The sequence below is a fragment of the Pelophylax lessonae genome (assembly GCF_965119305.1).
Source record: "Pelophylax lessonae genome assembly, chromosome: 3".
NCBI lineage: Eukaryota > Metazoa > Chordata > Amphibia > Anura > Ranidae > Pelophylax > Pelophylax lessonae.
The window spans coordinates 562,790,156-562,810,826 of NC_138770.1; the positions used below are offsets into that span (position 1 = coordinate 562,790,156).

The 20,671-nt window shown below is 42.1% G+C and overlaps 1 protein-coding gene across 2 annotated transcripts in view; it reads right to left on the reverse strand.

The window, feature by feature from the left end:
• Positions 1–20,671, reverse strand: part of RALGAPA2 (Ral GTPase activating protein catalytic subunit alpha 2) — a 685,399-nt gene that overhangs the window by 448,658 nt on the left and 216,070 nt on the right. The window contains exons 16-19 of one of the 2 annotated variants that reach the window (XM_082251348.1): positions 14,176–14,340; positions 9,048–9,188; positions 5,202–5,345; positions 3,882–3,964 (exon numbers count right to left, since the gene is read on the reverse strand). In XM_082251348.1, coding sequence (XP_082107474.1) covers positions 3,882–3,964; positions 5,202–5,345; positions 9,048–9,188; positions 14,176–14,340 — 533 coding nt within the window. The remainder of the gene's footprint in view (positions 1–3,881; positions 3,965–5,201; positions 5,346–9,047; positions 9,189–14,175; positions 14,341–20,671) is intronic. The other variant, XM_082251349.1, reaches the window with a different exon arrangement.

A 20,671-nucleotide genomic window follows, 5' to 3' on the forward strand; every position in this document is an offset into this window, starting at 1 on the left:
CAATCCCTTCTCCCGTTGCTGCGTGTTTCTACTCTTAAGCACCTGGGAGTGTACGTATCCCGTAATCTTGGAGACTATATCGCCCTTAATATTGAACCCTTGTACGCCCTGGTTAAGCATAAGACTCAAATCTGGTCCCGTCTCCCCATTGGCGTGATGGGTCGCGTGAATTTAATTAAAATGATCCTTTTGCCTAAAATCCTCTATGCTTTGTGGCACTCTCCTTCGTATATCCCTTACAAATATTTTGCGATCCTTGAACGCTTGCTGAAGACTTTCGTGCGGGGCCCCAGTAGACACAAACTGGCTTGGCGTCACGCCCAGAAGCCTACTGCATTGGGAGGACTTGCTGTCCCTGACTTTGGTGCGTACTACCTTGCATCGCAATTGTCCCACTTTTATCATATCAATGCTCTGGATGCTTCCAGGTACATGGCCCTGGCCTTTCCCCCTGCTCTAGCCTCGAGTCCTCACCCCTTCTGCGATGTTCTCAGGGGGGCTGGTGGGCCCTCTAACACCCAAGTGTCGAGCGCTGTCTCTTCTCATTACAGGAGGATATGGGATCTGGCTCTGTCCAGGACGGGTGACCCGCTGTTCCACGCTAAAACTCCCCTGTGGTTCAATAGACACTTACCTGAATTACTACAACTGCCAGACTCTGGACTGTGGATGACCAAGGGGGTCGTGTATCTTTCCCATGTGCTACGCGGGGGAGCGCTTCGGCCCTTTTCCCAGCTACGGACTGACTTTGACCTTCCCCCCACCATGTACTACCGCTATTATCAACTTCGACATGCCCTTCATGCCCAGTTTGGGGGCTGTCACCCGGACCTACCCACAGTCGACTTGCTGGATGTCCTGACTAGTCCTGACTCCCGTAAACGTATCTCTCTTTTGTACGAGATGCTGACGTCCAAATCGGCCATGATCCTGGTGTTCGGTGTTCGCCCTCGCTGGACTGACGACGCGGGCGACCTTGACGATGATGACTGAACGGAGGCCCTTGAGGCCTGCAAGCTTGTCTCACCCAAGCTGTCCGATAGATTGACGCAGGTGTACATACTACATAGAGCGTACCTCTCCCTCGATAGAATAGCTAGATTCGCTCCCTCCAGGGACCCTACGTGCCCCAAGTGCCTGTTGTCACCGGGTACCTTTGGACATCTGTTGTGGCACTGCCCCCGCATCCAGGAATTCTGGGCGCAGGTGGTCCGTTTTCTACAGACCGCATGGGTGCTCCTGTCTCTCCAGATCCTAAGGTCTGCCTGCTGGGTATAATCTCCGATGAGGATGTTGATAAACATACCATTAAATTCCTGCATGAAACCCTCTTTAGTGCACGAAAATTGATTGCCCGTACATGGATCCAGCCTGCCTGGCCGGATTTGGCTATGTGGAAGGCTGACGTTAATCAATCCCTATCTTACAAGAAGGTCATATATACTAGCCGAGGTTCTCTTGGCAGCTACCACAAGGTCTGGGACAGGTGGCTACAGGTCTCTGACACTTGTTCCCCTGGATGATTTCTTGGTTCGCTGTGAGTTATACGTCTCTTTGTCCTCTTTTGTGGATGGTGGGGGGCTAGGTATTCGCAACGCCTGCTGATTTGCATGTCTATATGCTATGCTCTCCTCCCTACCCATGTAATCAGTTCTCCCTATTTTTCTTGTATGCTATCTATGCCTTATGAGGCCACGTTGTACTATGTACTGATGCTGTGTTGTGACTCGATGTGTTGACTGTAAATGTTAACTCTTTTTTTTGTGTGAACCCAATAAACGTTTGTTTTATATAAAAAAAAAAAAAAAAAAAAAAAGCTAATATATCATGCTTAATTTGGTTTTATCCCAAATTAATTTGGACCGTTGTAAATATTTGCAGATTATACTTAAACCTACAATTCCCTGCAGATCATTTAAGTCAGTGGTTCTCAACTCCAGGCCTCAGGACATACTAACAGGCCAGGTTTGCAAGATAACTGAAATATATCATAGGTGATATATCTTGCTGCTCAGCGATTGCAGTATTCTAGTCTGCATCTACCCAAGGTGATACTTAAAATCTGGCCTGTTAGTGGGTCCTGAGGACCAGAGTTGAGAACCACTGATTTAAGTGATCAAGCTATTTTATTGTTAGACACCACCAATGCATTTAATAGTATAGAGTGATGATATCTCTAGCATGTCCTACAGGCATTTAATTTTGGCTCAGAAGTTATTTCTTGGGTTGAGCTATTCTATTCCAAACCTCGGGCACAGATTGGGGTGATCAAACCGCTGGCTCTCTCTTCAGCAGTGCCGCTGCTTAGGCCCCAAACTATGACCTTTGGTTTTTGATTGGTCCATCAAACCGTCTCACCCAGCCCTCCTGGTTTCCTGGGTTCTCCTGGCTCTAAGCCATTATTGGCAGCACCCTGCTGCACTGGTCCATGCCCCGGCCTCCCGATAAGAGTATCTCCGGGGATCCATCTAAAGCTCTCCTATCTCCTAGCCTGAGACCTCCTGGCTTTTGGGTGGAGCACATCAGTCCCCTCGACAAAGCAGACCTGTCTCCAGGATGGAGCACACCTATCTCCTAACAGAAGCCCCCAAGCTATGCCTAAGCCTATCATGCTAGAGGGCGGTACACACCTGGATACTCACCCCGCTGGTCTTCAGCAAGACCTGGACACTGGGTTGAAGATTTCTTCCCTCCCAAAGCACTTTGAAATCTCCAAACCACTGAGTCTAATGTGAGAATACCAAAATCTGGAGAAAGCTGTACAAACAGTTTTCTCCACTCATAATCAATGCTCCGAAGTTTTGCATTCTGCATATGTGTCAACCCTGTGTCCTGTCTACAACCACTTCTACAGTGGCAGGGCCTTGCACTGTCACAGTATGTGTATGCTTGCTTGAAAAAAAAAAAAACTTTAAAGTGGTTGTAAACCTCAGACATAAAAAATAAACAAAGCATATTCCGCTATAGTGTGTACTTGTCTCAATCCAGAACACTGGGTCATTTCTGTCTGTTGCTTGGTTTCTCTGCTCTCAGCATGAGTCACTTCTGACAGGTTTTCCTGACTCAAACAAAAAAAGGCAATGGGAGGGATCTCCAACTGATTGAGAGCCTCAGCTCTGTTCCTGTGTACTGTGTGAAGAGGGGGGGGGGGGGGGTGTCTCTTCAGCTCCCCAAGCTCTGCAGTGTGTAACTTCAGCTCTTCGCCCCCTTTTACTGAGAGCTCAAATAGAGAAGATTGCAGAAAAACACGTATAACGTATGTAGGAGGATTCATTTCACCTCTGTGTATCACCTAAGGATAGTCACTTCACTGGGTATATGTAAGGGTTTACAACCGTTATACAATACGTTATGTATTATATAAATCAGTGAATGTAGTGTTTAAATACTGTTTAATACAAGTATGTGTAATCTGTCTTTATATTAGCTTTGCACTCTCCTTTGGACAGTAGGACAAAGCACAGGGGCCAACAGTATAAGCCAAGCTGGCTCTATCACACTGAGAACTTGCGAACAGAGTCTGTATGCTGCTCAGCATGCAGGGAGTGTTGAGGTCAAGACCAAGGAAGCTGCAGACAAATTAATTTTACAACTAACCACCAGATGGCACCACTGCCATGATTTTGTCACATATGGAAGAGCATCAAAAGTTCTGACCTGTGCAGATGAAGGAGACATTCAATTTGAATAGTATGGTGGGATATAAAATTGAAATCCTAACATTTGTTTTCTGCAGTTGCACTTTGATACAAATTAGAACAGTATAATTGTTGGAATTTTTAAACATTTATTATTTTAACTTCACAGCTATGATGTACAGTATATACAAAATTAACCTAAGCTTTTAGGTACTGAACAGTTTAGTTAAAAATCAGGCTTACCAATGGACCATCGCTGTCTCTCTTTGTACCTTCCCCCAGCTCTAAAGCAGTGTTACATTCTGATGAACAGTCATTAGTGTTTTCTGTTTTATGATCAATAAAAAAAAAACAGGATAATAAAAAAAAATAAAAAAAAGGTGTTAGTATACATTTTCTAAGCTGTTTGAACAGCATACAACAAAGCAATATCAGAAGGAGCAAGTTAAGAAAGAAAAGGCCTTAAAGCACTTTATCCTGAGCAGAAGTCTGAGACTCATTAGTGTCTTTTCAGCAGGAAAACTGTCCTACTCTGCAGCCTGCAGTTAACTCTTTCTATGTCCAGTTTTCTGACACTGTGTGTCACTGTGTTTATTGTCTAAACTAGTGTAACTGCCACTGACAGGAAGGGTTTTTTTTTTTTTTTTCGGCTGTGGGGTTATTGTTGTGGTCACTGACACTGATGCTCAGGGTTATTGCTGCAGTCACAGACACCAATGCTGGGGTTTTTAGTTGCGGTCAATGACACCAACGTTTGGGGTTACTCCTGCGGCCAATGACACCCTTGTTGAGGGTCATTGAATCCACTTACACCAAGGCTAGGAATTATTACTTTGGTCACCAACACCAATGATGGGGTTTACTGTTGCGGTTACCAATACCAATTCTTGGGGTTACTGTTGCAGTCACTGACAACAATGCTGAGGGCTATTATTGGGATAACTAAGAATAATGCAAGGGGCTATTATTGTGATCACTGAAACAAAATGTTGGGGATTATTATTGTGATCACTGACACTAATGCTGGGGCTTTTATTGTGATCACTGACACAAATTCTGGGATTTATTATTGTGGTCACTGACAGCAGTGCTGGGGGTTATTGTTGTGCCCACAGATAACAATGCTGGGGGCTTTTGCTGTGGTCACTGATGTCAATGCTGGGGGCTTTTGCTGTGGTCACTGACGTTAATGCTGGGGGCTTTTGCTTTGGTCATTGACAACAAAGATGAATCCAAATTTCTCTTTAGTGTGCGTTACAATGCATGTCAATGAGCTGCTATTGTGCTGCCCTTTGAAAGTGTCGAAGGACAGGTAAGGCCCTCTATTATTTTCAAGCTGACCACTTCTAACTAAAACTACGAAGTGCATGAAACTAGCAGAAGTGTGCAAACTGTGAATCAACTGCAATGCAAGATGGGCTTATGGCAAGTGTTCTGTTGTAGTCCTCCACCTTTCTAATTTCAGCAGAGATATGCAAAAACACACAAATACACACACATATACATATATGTACATAAACAATGATTTTGTTGTTTCCAATATGTGTGATGTACAAGTCTCACCTTGCAGCGAATTGAGATGTGCCTGTTCTGCTAGGTCAGAGGTACTGCTACACCGAGTTAGTTCCTGTGGCTCTTGACTACAAACAGGACCACTTGATTCAGAGTTAATTGTCCCATCTTGTGGCTGTGGCATCTCATCCACTTCTGCAATGTCCCATAACACCAGCATTAAAATAACTTTAATACAAAAAGTTGCTAAAATATCTCTTGCATCTTGCTTAGCTATTACTTTCCAGAACATCATGTTTTTTTTTTTTTTAAACAGAATTTGAGAGACATTAAAACAGAACTCCAGAAAAACATCTAAACACAAAGTTGAAATTCATAAAGGTTTCAATTGCTTTGACTGCCAAATGATTTGTAATTCCATGACACACACACTGTCCACATCTAATCAGCATGATCACCTCTGATTATACAAGCAGCACTAATAGTAAATTTGGAATTGTAGTTGTCTAATTGTGTATCAGTGGCGTATGTATCACAAGAATGACTGCACATACTGTAATTACAAATCATTTTGTCACGCTAAATAGCAAACATAGTATTGTAACATTGTATTTAGCTACTTGCCTGGAATTCCACACAGGGGTTCATTCACATGAGCACTTGACTCTGAACTCTGAGGAGCCATTTGTTTACTTTTTGTACTGACACTGATTTGCATGCAGGCAGCCTATATCAATTAAATGGATAAGCATCAACTGTATGGCCTGACTTGAACAGCGGAGTTGGACTCCTACCTTAGATAAACTGTGGACAACTTTGAATCAGTTTCTGAAGTCAGAAGGGCTGCTAAAACAGTAACTTAAATCCTGAACCAGCAACACAACATTATTGTCATCCAAGCTCTTCAAACTTTTCCAAGGCTAAGGTTTCTGATGTCAGTAGGACATATTCTGTGGTTTATACATTCCTATCACTCACAACTATGACAACCTAATGTGGGTACATGGCCACAAACCGAACCTGTAAGAATAGGAGTATGGAAGCTGCCAGTGCTGACTTGTTTTTGAAGGTGCATTTTCCTGCACTGGGTACTCGATGAGTCACTGACCTGGAATATGCCTGTGCATATCACATATAAAATTATGCCATTCCGTATTGGTGACTTAAGGATCTGTTCACAACCGATTGTGGGTGGAATCACCGCGATCCCGCCCGTGATTTTAAATCTCTGCAAAACGCAGGACGTAATTGAATTTACGTCTTAATGGCACCCCAATCGCACCGCAATTATGCCACAGTAAATCGCGCTGCAATCACAACGCTTGTCATTAAAAAGGAACATGAGTTACTTTTGGGTGACAGCGTCATGCCTTGTGATTTGCCACAAGATTTACAGTGCGACAATCGCGGCGCAATTGGGGTGCCATTAAGAAGTAATGGCATTGCAAACGGGTCCTGTGTTTTGCAGCGGTTTGAAATCGCGGGTGTGAACGAAGCCTAAAGCCCAACCTCGGGCTCAGACCCCCAGTATATTTTTTATTTTTATACTCGCCTTTTCTGAAGTATTCTGGCTGACCACATAATGCACAGAGTCATCTTCTTCTTCCAATCTTCTATTGCCTGTGGGTGGTCCTGGATAATGCAGAGATCGTCGCTGACATCATGATGTCAGCACCACACACTGCAACATTATGCTGTAAAATCAGGGAGCCATGGTGAGGCCTTGCAATTCCTCCTCTCCTCAGTCTTCTGAGTTTAGTGATGCTGGGCGACCATTCAACGGGAAAGACCTCTTGTAGAGAAAAAATTATTTCTCCTAGAGACTGCCCTGGCTAGAAGACATGTATTGCGGGCTAAGCTACTGTTCTAATTACTAAAACCTGCTGTGGGGCAATTTTATTGACCTTTAAGCCTCATGCACACGGATGTTTATGTACTTAGAAGTCTTCCATCATAAAAACTTTTGCCATTTTCTCGAGCCAGGGAAACTGCATACAGCCATCCATACAAATAAATAGCTGTACGCTGCTTTACATTTCTAAGCAGCGACATCGTCTGCATCAGCATTTTCCCAAACACATTTCCCCAAATGCAAAAGTGGAGCATACAGCCATTTACTTGCACAGGCAGTTGTATGTGAACACCTGTGACTCCTCCAGCACAGGAAAGTGCTTTCAATTTTACGCATTAAAGACTTTTGAGCATGTAAATGTCCGTGTGCATGAGGCCTTATGAATAGCGGAGCAAGAAAAAGAGGTCAGCCCCAAGGCACGCATCTTCAAAAATGGGCCAGCACTGACATTTCATTGCGGACAGATTTTCTTAAAAATAAAAGTGAGCCCCTAATACAGTGGTTCTCAACTCCGGTCCTCAGGACCCATTAACAGGCCAGATTTTAAGTATCATCTTAGGGAGATGCAGACTAGAATACTGCAATCACTGAGCAGCAAAATATATCACCTGTGATGTATTTCAGTTATCTTGCAAACCTGGCCTGTTAGTGGGTCCTGAGGCCCGGAGTTGAGAACCACTGCCCTAATAGAAACCTACCCATGAAAAATGTAAGGATGATTAGGTAACGGAGGTTGTTAGAGATTTAGAGTTTAATATCATTTTAAATTATAAAAGTCTCTGAAATACATATGAATGTTATAATGTAATATGTATTTATATTCTGAGTTCCTATGTTAATAAGTTAGGAGTTATGTGTTTTACTATAGATTCAAACCATATATGCAAGAGTGGATGTTACTTTTATATTTGGTAATACTACCTTCTTTGGACATATTTTTTGCTGATGTCATCTTTACATACAGTATAAGAATACACTATGTCAGACGTTCTTAAGAGAGAGATGAGAAAAGGACATTCTACACTCATGTAACATCTGTCATATATCTCTCTCTCCTTCTGTCCATTTGACTCCGTTCACACAGGGGCGACCCGACTTGGTGGGGTGACCTCGGCGCGACATGCACGGACTTTATATAATTGAAGTCAATGCAGGTTGCCTCCAGGTCGCCCCAAAGTAGTACAGGACCCTTTTTCTAAGTCGGAGCGACTTGTGTCGCTCCTATTAGAACGGGTCCTATGCTAATCTATGGCAGGCAACCCACCGCGACTTGTCAGGCGACCAAGTCGCGCTAGTGTGAATGGGGACTTTCTGTTATGTTTTACTTTACTTTAAGAAAATAAACAAACTTTTGTATTGTACGAGCTGAGGAGTCTCCAATTTCTACTATGAAAAGGATTTCGAACAGAGGTAGAAATAGAGGGTCCACATAACATTTGTAATAAAAAAAAAACCCTTTTACATGGGTACAGGGACAGGTGTGTGCCCTGGGTTACAGACGGTTTGCATCCAGGGCTGTTCACTGTTCCCTGTACACGTGTAAATGCTCAGATGTGCAGTTGCCAGCATACAACCGCAATCAGTGATCAGTGTCAGTGATTTTGCTCTACAGACACGTGACACCCGCTTGCAGGAACATGTTCATTTTTTCCAGTGTAATGTTCTTTGCATGCAATGTGAATGAGCCCCAAGACACCTGTCACCAGAACAGGTGTTCCATTGGAGGATTAAACACTTTCTACTTTTCGGGTGAAAGCTGTAAAAGTTTAAATTTTCCTTCAAATTCTGTCTCCCTGACAACAATCACCAGGACAAATAGAGAGGATAAATCTACCTAGTGGGGACAGCAATAGAAAGATGACAGGAGTTCTACTCAATAAAATGAAAAAAAAAATGTGGGATTTAGATACACTTTAACACTAAAAAGAATACAAGTCAGGAATTGGTTTCAGCTTTCAATATGAACTATGGCAGAGGGATTCTGACAGGTAAGGTGTGAAGGAAAGAAGAACAGCAGTAAGCGAGAAAAGAATCAGATACAGTACCTGAGAGTTTCTGAGAGCAAGAAGCGTAAGAGATACCAGGTAAGAGAGAGCTCACAGTGTGAAGGAGGTGTGGAACACTTTTAGCTGCTGGCAAAGTCTCATACAGATGAACACAGTTGCTGATAGACTGACTTCGCTTGGCTTTAAGTGGAGAAGACAGAGTAGAGGGAAGAAGAACATGTTAAGAGAAAATGTCAAATTCTTGGCATGCACAGAAACTTCAGATAGCAAGCAGCAGCTATAGGTTCTAGTGTTGTTGTGACTGATTAGAAGAACTACTTGCAAAAAATAATAGAAGATAAAAAAACGTATTTCAACATACAGTAAACCCCCGCTCCGTCGCGGTTCAGTTTTTGCAGTCCCGGTATATTGCGTTTTTTTCGTAATGTTATTTTACTATACAAATCATTAAAAATGAAATATTTTTGTGTTTTCCATAGCTCTATCTATGTCTCTCAGTATCTTTTATGTGTTTAAATGAGTTTCTATTGTTTTAAAAGTGTGTTTAAAGACCTTAAAATGCTTTTACACGTACAGTGACGGTAAAAAAAACATGCCTACAATGCATTTTAATAGGGTTTTTCTATTTCGCAGATTTTCACTTTTCGCGGCTGGGTCCGGAACGTAACCCCCGCAATGGAGGGGGGTTTACTGTAACTCAATTCCCCTCTGCCTCCCCAAATGATGACTTTAAACTCTCCCGGTAATAAGAACACAAGGAGATCTAAATCCCACACTGCAACCAATGAACGCCTTGTCCTGCCAAAATAAAGCCTGTCTAAATAACTAATGCCACTAAATATAACAGTACAGGAGCTATATAGATTGACAATATAATGTTTATTCCTTTTGACAAATGTCACCATAAAACTGGGCATGCAGTATGTACACCGATCAGCCATAATATTATGACAACGGAGAGGTAAAGAGAATATCTCGTTACAATGGCATCTGAAAATTAGTGATTAGTGAGATATATTAGGCAGCAAGTGAACATGTTGTCCATGAAGTTGATGTGGTGAAAGCAGAAAAAAATGGGCATCGCAGTTTGTTGTGTATGGGGCCTATCTACAATGCTCACATGAACATCAGAACTGGGCTACGGAGCAATGGAAGAAGGTGGCCAAGACGGATGAATCACTTTTTTCTTTTATATCATGTGAATGGCCCGGGTGCGTGTGCGTCACTTACCAGGGGAAGAGATGGCACCAGGATGTGGTAAAAGAAGGCAAGTCCACAGAGGCAGTGTGATGGTTTGGGAAATGTTCTGCTGGGAAACCTTAGGTCCAGGCATTCATGTGGATGTTACTTTGGTGTCCATGCCTCAACGGGTCAGGGCTGTATTAGCAAAAGGGGGCCATACTCAATATTAGGAGGGTGGTCATGATGTTATGGCTGATCGGTGTATGATCTCCTTATGTTTGCGATTGTGGTAAGGAGATTAGAAAGATATGAAAACAATAAATATGAAAAATAAACAACTCTTCTTTGGAAAATAAAAATATTTTACTCGGTTTTTATTTATTTTTTTCAGTGTAGCAAAAATATAGTGTAGAGTACTGACACAAGAAGGCCTCTTGCACACTGCAGCTTAAAAAGGCTCAGTATAGCTTTTTTTTTTTTCACTGAGCTAAAATATACCCCTATAATTGTAATGTGCCTATGCACATAGGCGCGTAAACAAGGGCCGTGTGTTCTTCAGTAAAAAACAAAATAGAATAATCTGCATTTTTGGTCAGTAATTTACGCCTCATGCGCTCAAATATGCGCAAATACGCGCAACTGTGCACAATTGGCCATTTACATAATGTGCAGAACAAGAACTTGAGAATACTTTTTTGCACATGTGCTCGAAATTGCGAAAATACACGCAAATACATACAAAAACAAAAAAAAAACAAACAGATGAAAAAGTAGATGCTCAAACAGGAGTATTGCGTGCAAGAGGCCTAAAAAGGCCACAACAGTTGGAAGCTATCAGTGAGAACTTGAATATCACCAGCCTGTGAGAGGGACCAACCTTGTCCATCACGATCATGATGCAAAATAATTACCACAGTAGGGTAACAATTGCTTTTTGATGACGGTGGGGTGGTGGGGAGTAATTGTAAATCTACTGTGGATACTTGGAAAAAAAATATTTTCTGAAATTGTCCATTCAGGTATAACAAGACTTTTATTTTACAGTCCTCACCATAATAAAAAATTAAGATAAAGCAAAACCATAAAACAATTCTTTTGAAGAAAACCAATAGCAAAGGTGAGCCTAAAATGTGTCACCTATTTATTGAATAGCACACGCTGCATTCTATTTGCAGAGCTTCCTGGCTGCTTGCCTCTTGCCACCACCTTTGTCTATTGATGCTGGCTGGTTAGTGAGGCTGCCCATTACAGAGATGGGCATTAGCAAACTGCAAGTGGAAAGAAGGGACAAGCATAGCTGGTGAAGGAAGGTCATTTAAATGATTAATATTGTGGCTTCTGGGGCAACGTAAAGAAAAGCAGACCTGACATGAATGCATCTGAAGATACCTGCACTACAAAGTAAGTGGTACTTGAAACTGCTTCTCTGAGACAATGCATTCATTCATTATCTCTCCACCCTGAAGTACGCATGCCTACTCCAGGATAGGTTATCAATTTAATAACCCCTGTGGAGTAAGCAGGAGCTAATCCCATAAGAGCATGTTACAGCGTTTATTTATTATTATATATTATTTGCAACTATCTAACAGTTTCTCAACATAGTTAGAATGTTGCACCTTCTAATGTAATGTGCTCTATAAATTCAGCTGTATTAAACCTAAAAGCAGGAACAAAGATTTTCTTCTTTTTTTTTAATGCATATTATTTACTCCTTACTCTAATATTAAGAGCCAGTTTTTTTTTTTTGGAACAAATATGAGGTTATTAAAAAATAAATGAATAAAATAATAATAATTAAAATGCCTTGACATTTTCTTATTCAATGAGATATATATATTGTGCTATTGGTTTTAGTGGTTAATTATTTTAGAAGTCTGCAGTAAAAAAATATAAATATATATATATATATATATATATATATACACACACACACACACACAGTGCCTTGCGAAAGTATTCTGCCCCCTTGAACTTTGCGACCTTTTGCCACATTTCAGGCTTCAAACATAAAGATATAAAACTGTAATTATTTTGTGAAGAATCAACAACAAGTGGGACACAATCATAAAGTGGAACAAAATTTATTGGATATTTCAAACTTTGTTAACAAATAAAAAACTGAAAAATTGGGTGTGCAAAATTATTCAGCCCCTTTACTTTCAGTGCAGATCTCTGAATGATTCAATGTTGACCTAAATGACTAATGATGATAAAAAGAATCCACCTGTGTGTAATCAAGTCCCCGTATAAATGCACCTGCACTGTGATAGTCTCAGAGGTCAGTTTAAAGCGCAGAGAGCATCATGAAGAACAAGGAACACACCAGGCAGGTCCGAGATACTGTTGTGGAGAAGTTTAAAGCCAGATTTGGATACAAAAAGATTTCCCAAGCTTTAAACATCCCAAGGAGCACTGTGCAAGCGATAATATTGAAATGGGAGTATCAGACCACTGCAAATCTACGAAGACCTGGCTGTCCCTCTAAACTTTCAGCTCATACAAGGAGAAGACTGATCAGAGATGCAGCCAAGAGGCCCATGATCACTCTGGATGAACTGCAGAGATCTACAGCTGAGGTGGGAGACTCTGTTCATAGGACAACAAACAGTCGTATACTGCACAAATCTGGCCTTTATGGAAGAGTGGCAAGAAGAAAGCCATTTCTTAAAGATATCCATAAAAGTGTTGTTTTATGTTTGCCACAAGCCACCTGGGAGACACACCAAACATGTGGAAGAAGGTGCTCTGGTCAGATGAAACCAAAATCGAACTTTTTGGAAACAATGCAAAACGTTATGTTTGGCGTAAAAGAAACACAGCTCATCACCCTGAACACACCATCCCCACTCTCAAACATGGTGGTGGCAGCATCATGGTTTGGGGCTGCTTTTCTTCAGCAGGGACAGGGAAGATGGTTAAAATGTATGGGAAGATGGATGGAGCCAAATACAGGACCCATTCTGGAAGAAAACCTGATGGAGTCTGCAAAAGACCTGAGACTGGGACGGAGATTTTTCTTCCAAAAAGACAATGATCCAAAACATAAAGCAAAATCTACAATGGAATGGTTCACAAATAAACATATCCAGGTGTTAGAATGGCCAAGTCAAAGTCCAGACCTGAATCCAATCGAGAATCTGTGGAAAGAACTGAAAACTGCTGTTCACAAATGCTCTCCATCCAACCTCACTGAGCTCGAGCTGTTTTGCAAGGAGGAATGGGCAAAAATTTCAGTCTCTCGATGTGCAAAACTAATAAGAGACATACCCCAAGCGACTTACAGCTGTAATCGCAGCAAAAGGTGGCGCTACAAAGTATTAACTTAAGGGGGCTGAATAATATTGCACGCCCAATTTTTCAGTTTTTTATTTGTTAAAAAAGTTTGAAATATCCAAAAAATTTCGTCCCACTTCATGATTGTGTCCCACTTGTTGTTGATTCTTCACAAAAAATTACAGTTTTATATCTTTATGTTTGAAGCCTGAAATGTGGCAAAAGGTCAAAAAGTTCAAGGGGGCCGAATACTTTCGCAAGGCACAATATATATCTCATTGAATAAGAAAATGGCAAGGCATTTTAATTATTATTATTAATTTATTTTTTAATAACCTCATATTTGTTCAAAAAAAAAAAAAAACTAGAAGGTGAGGCTCGAGACTCTACATTTTTTCCTTTCTCCTTGCCACATGCTCTAAAATGCCTATTGTTCACATTGCTCAGTAGCTACTTGATAGTGGTTAAGGCCATGCCTATAACCTGAACCTAAGATCTAACAGGCTTCACATGACACAAGGAGTTATTAAAAAACTAAAACAGGGACTTCCCAGATACTGGCAGATACTGGCTGAACTTTAACAGCATTGATATCAAAGTTATTTTTAATGTCAAGTCAGGCTCACTTTAAAAATGTATTTCTTATTACCGCTCAGCTCAGAGATTTATGACATTCCAAGCATATGAACTGCTGGCCCGGTAAACGCACCTGTAGCTTTTTGCCGCACCATGTTCCTTGCTTTCTCCACACCAGGGGCCCCAGAGGTAGTGGCACTCCTGAATCTCATAGGCTCATGTGCATCTGAATGATTTCTCCAACTTAGTGAGAAGGATCTGCCTACTGCAGCCCCTTTATGAGGATCTGGATAGCCACCTAGAGACAAGAAATACAGAGCTATAAAAATGATGTAATATGCAATCAAAATCCAGGTTACCAAATCTATCTGCATCTATTGATAGGTTAATAATGTTGTGTTCCCCCGGGAAATACAATATAGTGTATGGTGTACCATATTCCTTTTGGACGCCTAGCACCTGGTAGGAAGAATAAGGATCCCTATATGCTCACCACGTTTGCATGTGGAGGATACCTGCCTTTTACCATCCTGGTGTCCCAGATCTTAAACAGTGGTACTCGGTTCTTCCCTATGGGGTCACACCCAGCACAGAGTAATTGTATTGTATGTATAAATGTCCTATACATATATGTAAAAATTCTATAACTTGATTTTTTGTCTTCTTTTTGTTTTTCCAATATTATGGTTGATATTTTTTCTTGCTCATTATCTACTAAATTAAAAAATATTGCAGAGCAGCTCGCCCCTTTATTTGATACCTCCTGAGGAAGCAGGTGTCTATTCCTGCAAAACACATAGGGGAACACTGCTGTATAATAAAAGCGGAAATCATATACAGTGGATATAAAAAGTCTACACACCCCTGTTAAAATGTCAGGTTTCTGTGATACAAAAACATTAGACAAAAATGAGACATAAATCATTTCAGAACTTTTTCTACCAATGTGACCTATAAACTGTACAACTCAATTTAATAAAATCTGAAATCTTTGGGGGGGGGGGGGGGGTAAAAATAAAAAACTAAAATAATATGGTTGCATGCATAAGTGTGCGCACCCTCTTAGAACTGGGGATGTAGCTGTGTTCAGAATTAAGCAGTCACATTCAAACTCATGTTAAATTGGAGTCAGTACACACTAGAGCTGCACGATTCTGGCCAAAATGAGAATCACGATTTTTTAGCTTGGAATAAAGATCACGATTCTCTCACGATTCTCTGTGTAACAAAAAAAAATTGGGATAACTTTACTGTTACGTTTTTTTTTCATTAAAGTTTATTAATTGCGTTTGAAAGACTGCTGCGCAAATACAGTGTGACATAAAATATTACAACAATCGCCATTTTATTCTGTAGGGTCTCTGCTAAAAAAATATATAAAATGTTTGGGGGTTCTAAGTACTTTTCTAGCAAAAAAAAAATGATTTTAACTTGCAAGCAACAAGTGTCAGAAAAAGGTCCAGTCTTTAAGAGGTTAAACTTCCTTTCTCCCTGGCAGAGGGAAGGAAAAGATACAATGTAATCATTTTTGTTTATAGTTACTGGGAGATTAATGCTGATAGGCGTTTGCGGGAGGAAAGATACAATGTAATCATTTTGTTTATAGTTACTGGGAGTTTTCCACAGCTGTTTTCTCTGCTCCCTCAGCTATGCAAAGAATCGAGCATATGTCAGGTTTAGATCGTCAGGGGGGGTGAATCGAGATCGCGATTTTCATACGATTAATCGTGCAGCTCTAGTACACACCTGCCATCATTTTAAAGTGTCTCCGATCAACCCCAAATAAACCAAGGTTGAACTTTTTGGCAATAATTCCAAAAGATTTGTTTGGCGCAAAAACATCACTGCACACCACCAAAAGAACACCATACCCACAGTGAAGCATGGTGTTGGCAGCATTATGCTTTGAGGCTGTTTTTCTTCAGTTGGAACAGGGGCCTTAGTTAAGGTAGAGGGAATACTAAAAAGTTCCAAATACCAGTCAATATTGGCACAAAACTTTCAGGCTTCTGCTAGAAAGCTGAACAAGAAGAGGAACTTCATCTTTCAGCATGACAACGACCCAAAGCATACATCCAAATCAACAAAGAAATGGCTTTACCAGAAGGAGATTAAAGGAGTTGTAAAGTCAGAAGTTTTTTTATCCTAATGCATTCTATGCATTAGGATAAAAAGCCTTCTGTGTGGCCATCCTGCTGCTGACAATCACAGCCAGTCAGCCAATATGGAGAGAGCAGGGACGGGGCTCGAGACACTCTCTGTGTGTGAATGGACAAGAGCAAGCATGCTCGAGTGCTTCAAAAGCAAGAGGCTTGCTATTGGGGGCAACCCCCCCCCCCCCAAAAAAAAAAAAAAAAAGAGGATAGGGGCTGCTCTGTGCAAAACTATTGCACAGAGCAGGTAATGCTGGTCATACACTATACACAATTGGCTGATATTTGGTTATTTGGACAGTTTGTTTTTCGGCCAGTTAACGGGCACAAATCGGTTATGATGCTTTTGAGCTGAATAAACAAAGGACAAGTTTGGAAATTTTCTGCTGAACAAACAATAAATTGAAAGGTTAATGTGTTTCTCGTTTTTTTTTTTTTCTCTACTACTCCCCCCCTCTACTGTCCCTGCCGTCTTCCCTCTCACCCTGTGGGTTTGTCCCACCTTCTCAGTAAAAAGAAATGGGAGAGGCGGGAGCATAGGATTTGCTACACTTTTCTTTTATTTATCGGTCTCTTCTTGCGGGCATTCATACCTGGGTCCTCCCTGGTAGACTGCTGGGGGTTGGGTCTGCTGGGGTGGTTCCTCCCCGCCTCCGTATCCCGGCCATATGGTGGATGCTGGTGGGGGGGGGGGGGAAACCTCTCCGGGGGCCTGGCCTCTTGTGGCACCTTGATATGATGTCTTCTTCAACTGCCCTCCTGTTCTGACGTTGTATATTATGTGATTGCTAGCACTCATTTCGAAACTGAGTTATTTCTAGAACTGTGTATATGATCCTGTATTGTTGATCTTGACTCCAATTTATGCCCTTTCCTCTCCTAATAAACATTGAATTTATAAAAAAAAATGTGTTTCTCGTCCAAACTGTTTGCACTAGGTAAATGTGAAAAAACAAACAAAAAACTGATTCATTTATGTTGGATTGAAGGATTTAGTGGTCATCACGTGATGACACTATTGTTTTTTTTTTTCCAAAATGACACTATTGTTTGATTTTCGAAATCAAGTTTGAACGATTTTTCGTATAGTGTATGGCCAGCATTAGTATAACATGTTAGTTTTCTTTTAATCTTTCCATTAGAATCACTTTAACTGAACGTAAAATAATAAATAATAACATCATGAACCTGACTTTGGATCTATTTTGAAAAACAACATGAATTCACATGCAGCACAGGAAAACACACAGATATACAGAAAGTCATTAACATCTATACCACAGGATTCTGTTCCAATTTTTTTTTTATAAAAATGTCCACTAGATGTCTCTGTTGCTACACTGCTTAAATAAAAATGGAAAAATAAGCAAAAGCAGGGATGATTCTCGCACTGTGTACATCTGACTGGCTTAGGGGATTACTTTCGTTTTTTAAAATACATTTTTATTTATATGAGCAACTTAAAGCTCTTTGAAAATGCAAGAGTTCACTAACTAGACAAAAGAATGTATTTCTGCCAAGTCTGTCACTGTCCAAAATGATTTAAAGAAATTTTCTCTGAATTGAAAAAGGAAAAGGACAACTGAGCACATCCCATGTTTTACAGACATCCCCAGAACAGGAATAGAGGGGAAATCTTCCAATGGGGATACTTCTTCTAGGGACCACTGTATAAGAATGGCATTTATCTGTGTGCAGATCTGTACTCTCACTTCCTATTCCAATTCAATGACAGGAAATTAAGGGAAACAGACAACAAAAATTTTTTGTAAGATCTTACCGTAAAATCTGTTTCTCTGAAGTCCATTGACAGACGCAGCCTCCATCTTCATTAGCCATTGGGTTACGCTGCCCCCTACAGGAGTAGTTCTAGGCGGGAAAAATGTAATCTCCACGCCCAGGGGGCTGTCCCCACAGGCATAACCCACACACCCTCTGCTCCAGCAAACCAGTTTAGTTGCAAGTAGTGAAAAAGAGAAAAAAACATCTCCATATCAGAGGGGCAGGTGCTGCGTCTGTCAATGGACTTCAGAGAAACAGATTTTATGGTAAGATCTTACAAAAATCTTGCTTTCTCTATCCTCCCTTGACAGATGCAGCCTCCATCTTCATTAGCCATTGGGACGTCCCAAAGCAGTGTAGGTATGAGGGGTGGGAAGAACGCAACCAGTTAGTAACCTAAACTCCAAAGGCTAAACTTAGCCAACTGGGTAACATGAAGCTCAACCAAAACAACAGGAGCCCCTAAGAGAAACAAAACATTCTCCTACGAAAGAGCATCCGAAGATGCCAACAAATCCACCTTGTAGAACCTTGCGTGTGCACGGACGACCAAGTCGCTGCCTTGTACAACAGAGGCCTGGTGGCAAAAAGCCCAAAAGGCACTCAGCGCTCTAGTAGAATGCGCCTTCATAGGGAAAGGAGGAATATGACCCTTGAGTGAATACACCTGAACAACCGCCTGCCTGATCCATCTTGATATGGTCGCAGCAGACGCAGCCAAACCTTTTCGAGGTCCGTCTGAAAGGACAAAGAGAGAGTCAGTTTTCCTAAAAGACTCAGTAACCCTCAGATAAACCTTTATCACCTGAACCACATCCAAAGAGTGCAAGGCAAATTCCATGGGATGCTTAGGCTTAGGACATAAGGAATGCAACACAAAGTCTTCATTGAGATGAAAACCCGACACCACCTTAGGGAGGAAGGACAGATTAGGTCGGAGAACCACTTTATCTCTGTGGACTACCAAATAAGGCGAATGACAGGACAGCGCCGCTAAACTCAGATACTCTGCGAGTAGTAATAGCCACCAGGAAGGTGACAAAGAAAGCAGAGAAATCTCCCTAATATTCTCAAAAGGAGGCTTTTGAAGAACAGACAAAACCAGACTGACCACGGAGGCAACTGGGATCTCCTCAGAGGAGCCAGATGATGCACCCCCTGAATAAAAATGCGAATCAAGCTACTAGTAGCCAACAGACGTTGGAAGTAAATAGCCAAGGCCGACACTTGGCCCTTGATAGTGCCCAAAGCCAATCGCTGCTCAACCCCTTTTTGTAAAAAGGCTAAAACCCTAGCTATAGAAAACAAGCAAGGGTGCAGCTGCAGCGATTCACACCATGAAATGTACGATTCCCACATACGATCATGGATCTTCCTTGACGTCCATTTCCTGGCCTTCAAAAGAGTAGGGATCACCGACTCAGAAAGGCCTCTATCCCTCAACACCTTGCTTTCGACAGCCAAGCCGTTAAAGCCAGCGACCATAAAGCAGGATGGAAGAACGGTCCTTGAGACAGCAGATCTTCCCGCAGAGGAAGTCTCAATGGAGGATCTACGACCATTTTTACCAGGTCTGGGTACCAAGACCGCCGGGGCCAGTCTGGTGCCACCAGAAGGACCGGAATGCCTTCCACCGCCACACGGCGAAGAAACCTCGGCAGGAGTACGAGCGGAAGGAAGGCATAAATCAGCTAATACTGGCTCCAAGGAGCCAACAGGGTGTCTGTGGCGTTGGCCAGAGGATCCCGAGACCTGGCCACAAACCGCTGGACTTTTCTGTTGAGGCGAGGTGCAAACAGATCCACGTCCGGAGTCCCCCCAACAGACACACAGGAGATGTAACACCTCCGGATTGAGGGACCGTTCCCCTTGATCCAGCACTTGACTCCTCAGGTAATCCGCTTGCCAATTTTCCACATCCAGAATGTAGACTGCTGAAAAAACCGGAACATTGTATTCCACCCAAACAAGAATCTCAGCCACCTCCTTGGCCACCAGGACACTCTTGGTGCCCCCTTGATGATTGATGTAAGCCACAGCCGTGGCATTGTCCGACTGTATCCAAACCGGGACACGCGTAGCCGACTCGTCCAGTGGAACAGACAAAGCTTGATCGCTCTGAGCTCCACAATATTGATTGGCAAGGAAGACTCTTCTATCGCCCAAGACCCCTGACAGGCTGGCGTCTGTGGTGACCACCGTCCAGAAAAGCGGCAGGAAGGCCTTGCCCTAACACAAAGCTGGTGACAGGATCCACCAGGATAGAGCAGACTTTGTGAGATGGCTCAAACAAATCTTCTGGTCCAATGACTGAGGATCCCTGTTCCATTTTGCCAGAATCTCTTTCTGCAGAGGCCTCGAGTGAGACTGAGCAAACGGGACCGCTTCATAGGTTGATACCATCAGGCCCAGGACCCGAATGCAAGCCCGCAAGGAGGACTGATCGGTTTCCATCAGCAACCTGATTGCCCTTTGCAACTTCTGTAGCTTTTGTCAGTGCAGAGTCGAGAGTCAGACCCAGATAAGTGACCCGTAAGGATGGCGACAGAGCAGATTTCCTGAAATTGATCGTCCACCCGAATTCCTGAAGGGTCTGAACTGTAATTGAGATGTTGCCCAACAGATCCGAATGAGAGTCTGCTCGCAACAGATCGTCCAGATATCCCAAAATTGAAATTCCTCTCTGACTGAACA